Source organism: Hyperoodon ampullatus (genome assembly GCF_949752795.1).
Source record: "Hyperoodon ampullatus genome assembly, chromosome: 2".
NCBI lineage: Eukaryota > Metazoa > Chordata > Mammalia > Artiodactyla > Ziphiidae > Hyperoodon > Hyperoodon ampullatus.
Window position 1 is genome coordinate 149,695,072 of NC_136915.1, and position 11,847 is coordinate 149,706,918.

The 11,847-nt window shown below is 54.5% G+C and overlaps 1 protein-coding gene across 1 annotated transcript; it reads left to right on the forward strand.

Moving 5' to 3' along the window:
* Positions 1-5,246: 5,246 nt before the first annotated feature.
* BLACAT1 (BLACAT1 overlapping LEMD1 locus) lies at positions 5,247-5,348 on the forward strand (the record flags this gene model as incomplete). The annotated part of the gene is made up of 1 exon (XM_079698279.1): positions 5,247-5,348. One exon carries the CDS (start codon positions 5,247-5,249, stop codon positions 5,346-5,348), a length of 102 nt encoding a protein of 33 aa, XP_079554405.1.
* Between the last annotated feature and the right edge of the window lie 6,499 nt (positions 5,349-11,847).

Genomic DNA, 11,847 nt, shown 5'->3' on the forward strand with positions numbered 1-11,847 from the left:
GGGGGAGGCCTAGAGGAGATATGCAGTTCTATATTTCACATAATTGTTGAACTGAATTGAATAGGCAAGCTGTCCTCATGCCCCCTCCCGGAGGATTCGCAGAGGGCTGCGTATATCCTGTCACCTGCCTGCAGACAGCTGAAACCTAAAATATTCTGAGCCATCTAAGTCTTTTTCACAGTCTTCAGAGATACCCAGCATAAGGCCTCCCTTGGGAGAGTGGGCCCGTGTTTAACACTGCTGTGATTCGAGTGAATCTCTCTGGTTGTATTCGTCCCATGGAAATGGAGTTGGACTGCTAAAACTCTGCTTTCTAAATGCAAAGACTATTGAAAAAAATCTCTATCCCATCTTTAGAAGGGGATGGCACTAACGTTTGACTTCTGGGGCCCTTATAGCACTGATGGTCTGGACCACCACGTCACCATGTCAAGCTGATGACCCCAGTCATGCTTGTGATGACCCTTGTGACGGGCCAGCCTCAGACAAGCAGGCCTGGAAGACCCTGGAAGCCAGGGTAAAGACATTTCAAGACTTTTAGTGTTTTGACCCCTTGAGCTCCCAAGGCCCCCAAGTCCCCCAGAACCACTGGTAAATGCGAGGCTGCCCTTGTACTTTTGAAAGGTGAGGGCAGTTTCCCTCTTTCTCCATAAGTGGGCAAGCAAGAAAAGGGGGGAGGATTGGCTTAGGCAAGCCATCAAAGGCAGATGGGACCTTGGCTCCAGATTCCAGGCACTCAGTAAGCCAGAGGCTGGAACTCAGTCTCAAGCAGGCCAAGAAGGAGTTAATCTCCAAGGAGAACTGGGCTTCTCCCAGACTGGAAGCCTGTGCCCAGTTTTGCTGCTGCCAACCCTGGGAAGAAGGCCTGGGATCTGTAGTTTGTGCCACCACCCACCCCTGGCCTGCCTGTTTATCAACACAGTGTTGGAGACTACAGTTCCCAGAAACCTACCGAGGCCAGGCTTTGGGGAAAGGGGTGGGGTGTGAGGCTCCGAGGAGGCCCGAGGGAGAGGGAGAGGGGAGGAGGTGGGGAGAGAAAACCCAATTCACTCGCTTTTTAATTCTTTCTCCTGGTGTGTCTGCTCCACCGCCGGAGCTAATCCCCCAAATCCGGTCTCCTAAACCGCAGCTGCTTCCCTTCGCAGTGATGAATGGCTCGGGGAGGGAAGGTGAATTCATATTTTAATTACTGAGGCGCGGTGCTAAGGGAAGCTGGGGAGGGGGCGGGGGCTCAGCATTGTCCTCGAGGCTGAGGGCACCCCTCCTCTCTGGGTCACTTCTCTTTCGCCCTTTACCTGAGGTGGCGGTGGGGCAGAGTGAAGATGGGAGGGCCTTGCTGGAAGCTACTCTGCTTCGGGAGGTGAGGGGATTGGGGTGGGGGGCAGGGGAAGGAATATGTCCCTTTTTTGTCTGTCAGAGAATTCCAGGCTTGTCCCAACACTTGTAAATATCTCCCTATCTTTCCAACCCCTACTGCCGCCCACGTTGATGAAGGACGTTGCCAAAATTTGAGACACCTAGGAGTTTGTGGTCTGCAAGCCTGGAACCCCAGCTTCTTCCTTACCTTAGTTTCTAGCCAGCCCTGACTCCCTTCTCCCTCTTGGTTCTTCCACCATTCAAGCAGTCTCTGACCCACTGCCCCATTTTTGCTGAAGGGGCTAGAATCGGAGGACCCTGGAGGGTGCCTGCAGGGTCCTCTAAGAGAGGAGAAGTGGGGGTGAGAGGCTTGGGGAGGGGGCAGCAGGGAGGCTGGGGAAACTCCTGGTGGCTGGGGATGATGCTCTGTGGCTTGGCAGCGCTTCTGCTTGACCCCCACAAAGCTGACCGGCAGAGGATATTTAATGCCCCCGTACCCCACACGATCTCATCTGGACCTGAGCTGGGGCCAGGCCGGAGAGGAGGATGCGAAAGAAACCAGGGCCAACAGCTTGCAGTCAGATGCAGCCAACCGTGGGACAGCAGCCGTTTGTCCAGTGTTCACCTCCCTTTCCTTCCTATTCTGGGTTTTGGGGGACTGTTTTTCAAATCCTTAGCCCCTCCTGGGCATGGAAATTAAGGTTAGAGGGGAAAGCTGCAGAGTGGGAGGGGAAGTTTCCATAGCGAGCACGGACCACGGATGAGCTGGGGGTGGGGGGCGAGTGGGGAGTGCCCCCAGTCAGTCCACTGGCTTCACTGAGACTCCCAGACTGTTCATATCAAACATTCAGACCCCTTTCCCCTCAAGTAGAAACAGTTAGAGGAGGTTCTTCAGGATCTGACTTCTCCGGGGAGCCCCCCAGCTAGTGTGAAGAGAATAAGGCAGGGAGCACAGAGCAGAGAGAGGAGCAGAGACCACAGCCCAGGCAAAGGGGGTCCCCAGGTTCCTGCTGGTAGGGCAGAGGGATTCTGAGGGAGAAGGAAGGGGGCTCACAGCAGGCCTGAAAGTGGGATGGGGCTCTCTGCCCCAGATCTGTCCGGTGCAGGGGCTGACCCAGGGACCTGTGTGCCACCAGGGCTTGGAGTCGTGCACCTTGCGGTGAAGACCCTGTCACTCCCGTCACTCCCTGGTAGAGAGTGGGAGGATAGCCAGGCACTTCAGATCAAAGACCTGAGCTCCCCTGGGTATACTCTGTGGCCTTAGAAACAAGGACCCAGCACTGCCAGTGAGGCAGTTGGCTTTCAGATACACCTCTCAGATACACCTCGGGAGCCAGGTTGCAGCCCGTAGCCCAGCTTTGAGCGGCTTCACTTGACCCTCCTTTCCTCTGATGTGTAGGTCCTGGTTCCTTCTCCCAGCCCCCACCGTCGTCACAGTGAACAGAAAACTCTCGGCACGTTCTCATCTTTCCCAAAGGATCCCTGGGAGGCACAGTCACTGGCAAGGGAGGGGGGAATGTAGGGGGTGTTTTTGTGTACATTTTGCTGTTTTTAAGAAAGCAGGCATTGGATGGGAAGTAGGGTGGGGACGGAAGAGGATCTCTGAACCCTGGGACCAGAGACTGTGAGGGTGGTGATGGGGGAGGGATGGTCACAGCTACCTGCTGGACTTGCTTTAGTTGTGAATTCCTTCCCCGGATCAAACGTGTTGTGCCTACTGATTCCTCCCCAAATACTTTTCCTGTACTTGTGGGAATGCTTTGTCGATAGTACCCTTGATATACCCCACCTCCTGCAGCAAAGAAGGTGTATGCATTAACAATTACTGATCACAGGGAAACCCATGGCCCTCCCTCCCTTCTTCCTAATCAGGCTAGGATTCCTAGTGCCCTTTCAGCCCCTTAGCTTTGGGGTCTAAGTGTTAAACCTTGATTAATCTCCTGGAACACTGAAATGAGGAAATGAAGGCCCAGAGAGGCACAGTCACTTGCCTAGGGTGACACAGCATGCCGGCGTCAGAGCCAAGAATAGAACCCAGGCCACCTAAGCCCCCATTAAGATCCCCGTCTTTCTCTAGGTTTGTCACGGGAGGGATCCAGTGATAGCTGCAGTGGATAGATCTAGAAATATAGTAGTTGTGTCTTGGCTCTGTCTATATATATCCTGGAGATTGCTCTCTGCTCTCTATATATACTCCAGGAGAGTGGGTGTGTGGATGGTGCTAGAAAGCGGGTATTTAAATAACCAGTCTACCTACCCATGCTGACTCAAGCTGGGCTTCCTGCCCACCCAGCTGGCCATTGGAAATGCATTGCACCTATTAATTACAGTCATTAGCTGGATTACCAGGACACTGAGAGGGGGAGGGAGGGGAGAATCCTGACAGGACCCACTCCACTGTGGGCACTGTGCTTGGTGAGGGCCTACCAGCTGGGCCCTCTGCTCTGCCTGGAGAAACATGAAGGAAGTTTGTCCAAAGGAACCAGGTTGGCCAGGCCTGTGGAACTATCCAGAGAGCCACCAGCCGGGCCCTGCCAAGTTCCTCAAAGACAATGGAAGCACTTTGCAGGTGTGCCTCGCATCTGGGGCATTGGACACTCTATGCAATCTCTATTTGCATAGAGGGGCTGGGAAGGGGGTCTCTTTGTAGGAGGGGCTGGGCCAGGGACATGGCTCATGCTTCCTTATTCCAAATCCCTTCCTCTCAGCATCTGGGCTGTCCCTGGTGTTCTTCCCAGAGAGCCGAGTGATCAAACCAGGCCCAGGATGCAGGCGTGACCTCAATGCAGTGTGCTTTCTTTTGTCCCGGCTGCCCTGCTGGAGCTGACTTGAATGTATTTCTGCTCCCTCCAGGGCAGGCCCAGGGGCAGAGGAAGGGCAGAGAAGTGAGCTGGAGGCATCTGCGGATGGCTGAGGCCAAGGAGACCTCAGTGAGTGTTTGGAGAAAGGGACACTTTCACAGACTGAGAGCTGGTCTTCTGAAGCCCCCTCCCATGCCGCAGATACCAGAGGGGCCCCTGCTTCCTGTGATGAGAGTCGTGTCAGCCAGAGGTGGGGGACAACATGCCCAGCTGGGGTAAATCTAGCCTCAGCCCCTACCTCAGACTGACTTTTGTGCCAGGGAAGAAAGCATACCCTTACCCTTATATTCTTACCCCCCAACCCCTCTGCCCAGCCTAGGTGCTCAATAAAATAGCCTGTTGGCTAAAAGAACTCTGTGCTGTCTGTTCTCTACTGAGGAGGCTGGGGATTTGTATTGCCCGGAGTGGTCAAAGGAAGTGCCTTATGGTCCCTATAGATTTCCCTAAGGATTTCAGACAAATTGGGGCTGTTAGGGAAGGGAGGAATCTGAGACTCAGTTCCAGGTGTCAGGGTCGAGGCTGTGCTGGATGAGGGACTTCCTTCAAGGTCCCCAAAGTCCCACACTTGGATTATCGGACTGTGTGATCTAAAGGATCCAGTGGGAACCCCCCACCTCTAACCTGTGCAAGGTGGCACAAGACAGAGCTTATTTTGAGCTGGCTTGCTTCCTGTTCCCAAGCATAGGTGTGTGGTGACGAGGGGAGGCAGGGGGGCGGGAGGGGGACAAAGGTGGCCACAGCAGGGGCCTTCTCTTCTCTACGCTGGACTCACCCAGGCTCCAATTTGAGGAATGACATCAACTCCACCGAGACCGGGAAACACTGAGGTTTCAAAGAGGCCTTTGTTTGGTGGCGCGCCCGGTCCGCCAGCGGTGTGAGAGGTCTAGCGGGGCCTGGGCAGCCTCAGGAGGGCTCCAGGATGTTAACCCCAGCTTGCTTCTCTCTCCTGCCTTTCTCCTGCCCCCTCTTCCTCCTCTGTCTTTCCCTGCAGATCTTCTCTGGTGAGCAGCCCCCAGCCTGGCCCAGGGCATGCCCCAGTTCACTTTCGCTTGCTTCTGTGGCCTCCACGGTTTCTGCAAGATGAAGAGGAAGAAGGAGGAAGTTCACAGAGAGCGGGAAACGGCGGTGTGAGCGGAACCAGGGCCCCTTCTTCAGCCTCCAGCAGGTCCTAGGCCTGAGGCTCCTGCTTCTGTCTGAGGCTTGGAGCAGGAAGTTTCCATCTGGCCAGGGCTCTTCTCAGGCGACCCGACCACCTGACCCCGTCTAACCTGCGAGCATCAGCCTCCTGTGTGCCCTGGCCTCCTCCTGCCCCTGGGTTTCCAATCCTGAGACCTCCCTGGAGAGAGGCCCCAGTCACACCAGGGGAAGCCCAGGACCTGCCGTGTGCCTTCCAGAGACTGAGAAGCCCCAGGGAGGCCCCAGGAACGGAGCTTCTTCCTGTCCTGAGGTCCGGAGGGTTCTGGGACTCTGCTCAGGGTAACCACTCCCATGAGGGACACGCTGCCTTGGGCCAGGGGAGCTGTTGCTAAATGGGAAACTGGCTGCTCTGCCAGAGAAACTCCCAGCAGCCTTGACTGTGGGAGAGGCCTCAGGCAGGTAGACGTGTGAGACAGACCCGCTCCAAGCCCAGGATGGAGTCTCTCCTGGGATGCCAGGACCTGAGGCGGGAGCCTCCACAGAGCCCAGAGCCGAGTCCACAGGAATGTGGCCGGGAGATGAGTCCTTTACCGTCTCTCCCCTCCCAGCGTCCCTTTGGGCCAGGCCTGAGGAAGGCCACCTGGCTGTGAGTAGCGTGGCTGTGCAGGGACAGTGAGAGGCCGGGCAGACGCCTGTCCTCGCCTTGCCCCAGCTCACAGCAGGCTCTGTGTCTCCCTCTGTGCTGCTATCTCCCACACCCCAGAAAGCAGCCTTCCCTCCGGCCTGGCCTCTCTGCCCACTCATCTCCACTATGTCTCCTCGGCAGCAGCTCAGATGTGGGCGGCCGCTTTCCCAGGCCCTGACTCCCCTCCTCAGGGACTGCCTTCCGGGGCCAGACGGGGGGATCCCTTTCCTGGACTAATCTGAGCCCTCCCTTTGTTCTCCCATCTCCTTGCCCCTTCCTTCTCTTCTCAGAAGCCATAGAGGGGGAAATGGTGGCATGTGGTGCCTTTAGGGGACACTCTGGGAGGAGGGGGCCCTCTAAGACTTTCCTTGACTTGTCCCCTAATCTCCTTACCTCCAGCAACCTTCAGGGTCAGAATCTGTCCCCACTCCCAGCCTACTTCCAGGAGGTAGGAAGCAAACAAAAAACCATGTCCTTCCTTCCTTGCCTCCCGTGTTGATGAAACTCGGCCTTCTGTCCCTGTGCCTGGACCTCTCAGGTGCTAGAGGGTCACGCAGCAATGCCAGAGGCAGAGACACTTTAGGCAGATTCTGTAGCTTTAGCAAGTCTGCCCTCTACTTCATCACAGGAACAATTCAGCCCAGGAACAAAGTCACATCCCCTCTGGCATCCAGGGACAGAATAACCTTTCTGAAACATAACAAGTGACCTGGGTAGAGGAGGTCAGGGCCCCAGGACAGGAGGGGCTGTGTACCCCTCTCCTTGGAATGTGGACCTCTCTGGGTAGTTAGGGAGGACAGGACACCTCCTCCACTGTTTCATCCAGAAGCAAGGGCACATTCTATCCTGGCGGCCTTTGCCTGTCTCCCTCAAGCCCCACACTCAGGGGCATTTCCTGGGCTTTGGGCGGATTTGGTGGTATCCAGGTCCTCTTTGCAAAGCTAGAGCACAGCTTAAGATTTCTCTCCTCCCATCCTCCAACCCCCTCCTTTGCCCTTACTGCCCAGCCCCAGCCTTCTGCAATCTGTTATTTCCTTTTATATCCAAAGAATTATAAACAGAAGTCCTTCCCTCGAGGAAGGAGCAATAAAGGCCAGTGGGGTCACGAGGGACAGAAGAAAAACCCCCTGGTTCTTCAGCCTCTTGGACAGCAGAGGCCTCGGTGAGGCAAAGAGATGGGCAGAAACGCTTTCAAGGGTTCCTTGACAGGCGGGAGAGCCCACCTGGAGGCCAGGTACGTCTCTAGCAGTTGCCTGTGAGGCTGCAGCCCCAGCGAAGTCACTCCTGTGGTGGAGGATGAAATTGTATCCCTGGAGACGGAGGTGTTGGGTGTTCTGTCCTGACCACATGGGCTCGCCTGGAGGAAAGGTCAGGAGAGTGGGAAACATGCGCGAGGGGTGGCGAACGAGAGCTTTCCCCTGTGCTCTCAGGCTTGGCAGGGATTTCAGCTGCAGGGGTTTGGCAGTGAGCCAGTTCAGAGAGCTGCTTCCCCCAGGGGAACTCCATTGGCTCCGGAGGGATACTGGATATCTTGAGCCCCTGCTATGGGAACATGGAGAGGTCCCAAGGTCAAGGCCCAGCTGTATCTGCAGACAGCTGCCCTTGACCTCCAAGCTGTGGCCCCTTTTTCATGCAGGGCTAAGGTTGAGGCCAACACTGCAGCTGAGTAGGAGGCGGCAGCAGCTTCTAGCCAACTCACCCCACAGTCTATTCTCCCTCAGTTTCCTTCTCAGGGAAATGGGGACTTGGCCCCTCTCAGCATCTCGAAGGGGAGCCCAGGGGAGAAGTTTAACCCAAAAAGGCAGAAGCAGCCCCCGCATCCACAGACCATGTGCCCCAAGCACTTGACTTGTAGCCCAGGCTTTTCTTCCTCCCGTTCCTTTTAGGGGCTGGGGGTGGGGTCTGGCTGCCTTGTTTCCTGCCCTGAGTCTCACTCCTTCCCAGAGGTCAGGTTGGACTGTTTTGTCCTCCCTGTTTCTAATTCCCTCCACTCCAGTGTTCTCTCCCAGACCCTGCCTTGAGGTGGGGACCAGGAGCTCCAGGGGTGAGGCAGGTGGCAACATGAGTAGACGGTTCTGAGGAGGGGTCGGGCCTCCCGGTCTTGCTGCGTGGCACTGAGTCCTCGCAGACAGGTGAGACGGCTTAGTTTTCCCATCTATAAAAGGGAGAACTCCACCGGCTCATTTCCCCTCTAGTTATGTGGGCTGTTGTGTGGTGGGGTAAAGAGATGTGAAGGTTGCTTGAGGCTCTTATGACTTCAGTGTTGTCTGGGACCCTGGCCAGAGGGGTCCCGAGGAACTTCTTGTCTCAGGTCTTTTTTTATTAGAATGTCACTTCCTTCTCCATTCCCAGAGAAGGGCTTTTTGCATGTAGCATATGGGTCAATGGGAATATATAGGGAGATTGTTATTTTTGGAGAAAAAAAAAAAAACAGCAATAATTTAACTAACCGAAATATGCACAAAGTAGCACAGTGGGATGAAAAGAGCATTGAGCCGGGAACCAGCTCTCCGGGGTTCTAGCCCTGCTTCGTCACTGATGATGGCATAACCTTAGGCTAATTATATCCTATTTCTGGGATTCAGTTTCCTCAACTATAAAGAAGGGACTGCACTAATGTCCTCTAAGTCCCCTCCAGAGTCCAGGGCTCTGTGGGTCTGGGAAGTTGAACCTCAGTGGGGCTCAAGGCTATGGAGCCAGAAGGGGTTGCAGGTTTCCTGTGCCCCAGCTGGTGTGCTTTGTGCGTGCAGCAAATGTGCGGGGAGGGTGGATGGGAGTGATATGGTAGATCCAAGAAAGGGTGGGAGGAGTGAGAAGGAAAGCCAAGGCACCCAGAGCTTCTCCTGCTAGAATCCTACCCAGCACTCCCTGCTCAGGGAACCGGGATGCCCTGAAGTTCTGTCTCTCCTTCTTGTAGCCAAGACTCCAATTCCAGGCCCTGTTGGGGCCATGCCAAGTGCCACTTTTGTGCACGGTCTCTCTTATACACACACACACACGCACGCTTTGCAGATGGAACTCAAGGGCCTGCTCCCTGCCCCAGTTTATGTAACCCTTTTGCACAGCTGCTGGTGAGCCCATCTCCAAGCTGACTGACCCACCCCACCTTATTACCTTGCCTTCTGCAAGGGGAAGTGCCTCAGGCTGCAATCTGCTGTCTACAGACTGAATATGCATTTTGCCCGGTGGTCTGGAATGTGCCGGCGGTGGGATGGGCTGATGACCGTCTTTGGATAGAGAGCTGCAGCCCCCAGTCTCCCAGAGCTCCGCCATGGCTGACTCCTGACCTTGGCAACTTGCTTCCTCTCTCCCAGCCTCTATAAAAGGTGGCGACAAGACCCATTTCCTCCCTACCTCACAGGAAGGCATACACTGCAAGGGTACATTGGATCAGATGTGCCCAGGTGTGGCTTGCACTTTTGGAGACAGACACAAGTGTCTTCCACAACCATGAAGATGCGATTGCACCAGAGAAGAAAATCTCAGGCTGCTGTGTTTGGTGGGCTCCTTGCATGCTGGCCCAGGAAGCGTGGTGTTCACCCTGAAGGTGGCTGCTGTGTCCAGCAGGGGATGGGGCTGACACCACGAGAACCAAGAACCAGAAGCTGTTCCCAAAGGGTGAATGCTCCATCCCTCGGACACAAAAGCAAGAGCAAGAGATAGCTGTCCCCGCCATAACCCGGTTCCCAATACAAACAGCTCCCTATGGCCAAGTCGTGAACAATGGAGGAACATGGGAGTTAATCCTCTATCCCTCAGGCCATACTCCCAAGTCAGTGCGCCCTGTGCTGGGCTGTTGTGGCCAGTCCTATCTGGGCTCAGAACCACAGACCATGAAGACTAAACAGTGACCTTGGCTGTTCACAGGGGAGCCCAGGATGTCAGCACCATCCACCAGGAGGGTGAAGTGTGGGGGGTACCCTGGACATCCCTGGATGAACTTGTTATACTGAGGAAGAAATTCTAAAACCCAGGAGCCCCAAGACTTGGGAGCCCAGGCTCTGGCAGAAGCCTCAGGCTTTGGAGTTTAAGGGTTTCCTAGTGGGTTACTGGTCTGTCTCCCTCCCCTTGGGCAGTCTTCCCTTCTCCCTCAGCTTATTCCTGTGCTGCATCTGAGAGGCGGGAGGAAGGCTGAAGGGGAAGATGGCAGGACCCAGAGATCCTCAGGACTCTCCCAGCCTTCGTTGCCATGGCAACACTGCTATTTTTATCCCATTGTTCATGATGCTCAAAGGTCTGACTTTCTGTGTTCCAGAGAGGCCGGGCTGGCTTCTGCCCTCATCCTTCAATGCAGTACCTTCTCCCAGAGGCCTGAGAGGGGAAAAGAGTAATGGAGGAAACAGGAACCCACTGGGTCACCCCTCAACCAGAGGAACTGTCTGACAGTGGTTTGCCTCTGTGCTTTTGAGCCTTTGGTTTTCTAGTGGCTTAGGTGCTCAGTTTTATGTTTTTAAGGAGATCCAAACTCCCCATCGTCTTCCTGATAGTCCGCTCCAGAGAAAAAAGGAAGAGCTGCTGCTTGCAATGAGTTTTTCCCACAAAGCTATGACACTGGGGCTGCTGCCCTTTTTGGGAAAACCAGAGCTGGTTCTGAAGAATTTCCTGTTGGTACAAGCCAACCCCTGGCCCCTTGAAGGGGGCTGGAGAGCTAAGTTTGGTTTATTAGTAATCAGATATACTTAACATCACTAGGGAACCCAAACCGGTACCTCCCTTTTCCTTTGCCCCTCCACCAAAGAACTGGGGCAACTGGGCTTCCTTCATGCCTTTGTCCGGTTTTTATGCCCAAAGCCAGTGAGCATATATTCTCCAGGCTGGAGAGCAGACTCATGAGTTTCTCTCCTTCCCTCCCCCCACCCCCCAACAGCCGTTTCTTTCCAGAGGCTTGAGGTCTTAAACTTTGATGATGCTCTTGAAGGCAGGGTTTGATGAAAGGATTTCTTAGCCTCTCTCCCTGGCCCAGCCTCTGGTCCTCTCCCTATGCACCACCCACCTCAGTGGCAAGGTACCCCTGAGAGCCAATGGTGCTAACCTTCCCCATCTATATGCTTTGATGGTCAGTGAGATTTGAGCCCAACAGCTGGGGTGGTTTGGTTCAGAGGGAGCATTTCATGCATGTCCTTAAGACCGTGACCCTGGAGACAGGTCCAGGTCTTAACCCAGTAAAGTACGATCACGTTGTGTTGGGCTCCTGCACTGAGGTGAACTGACTCCTGGATGGCTAATTTTTCTAGGGGGGCTGGGACCCATTTCACCAAGCCTCTAACTGGTTTCATTTTGGCTCAAGATGCATGGTTTCCGAAATCTATGCACCTGGAGTAAGCGCTTTTCTGGTTGCCTCTGAAAAGCATGCCGGCAAATGCTGCTCTGTTAATTGCTGTAATAAACAGACTTTATTATATCCCTCTGCAGTAAATGAATTATGTTGTCAGAGTAGATGGGGCATCTACCCTAGTGTTTATTTTTGCACTGTGATACACGGCAGCAGCAGAAGCTAAACATTTATTTCCACCAACTCTGTTGTGGAGAAGGGAGACGGGGAGGAAGAAGAGCGTGAACGTAAAGTGAGGTGATGGGGCCTAGGAGGTGGCTTCAGGAGATACACTGAGCCCCTGGGGCTGTGAGCCTCACTTGTGCTATCTAGAAACTGGGGGAAGGCCGGCCTCCTGCCTCCTAGCACCTCAGAGAAATAGTGGGATAAAGCTGGAGGAGTTCGATTTCCTTCAGAGAAATAAATAACTATTAAAGCCTGAAAAAAAAAAAAAAGCTGGAGGAGATGAGGTAGAGAACAGGGAAGGTGGTTTAGGA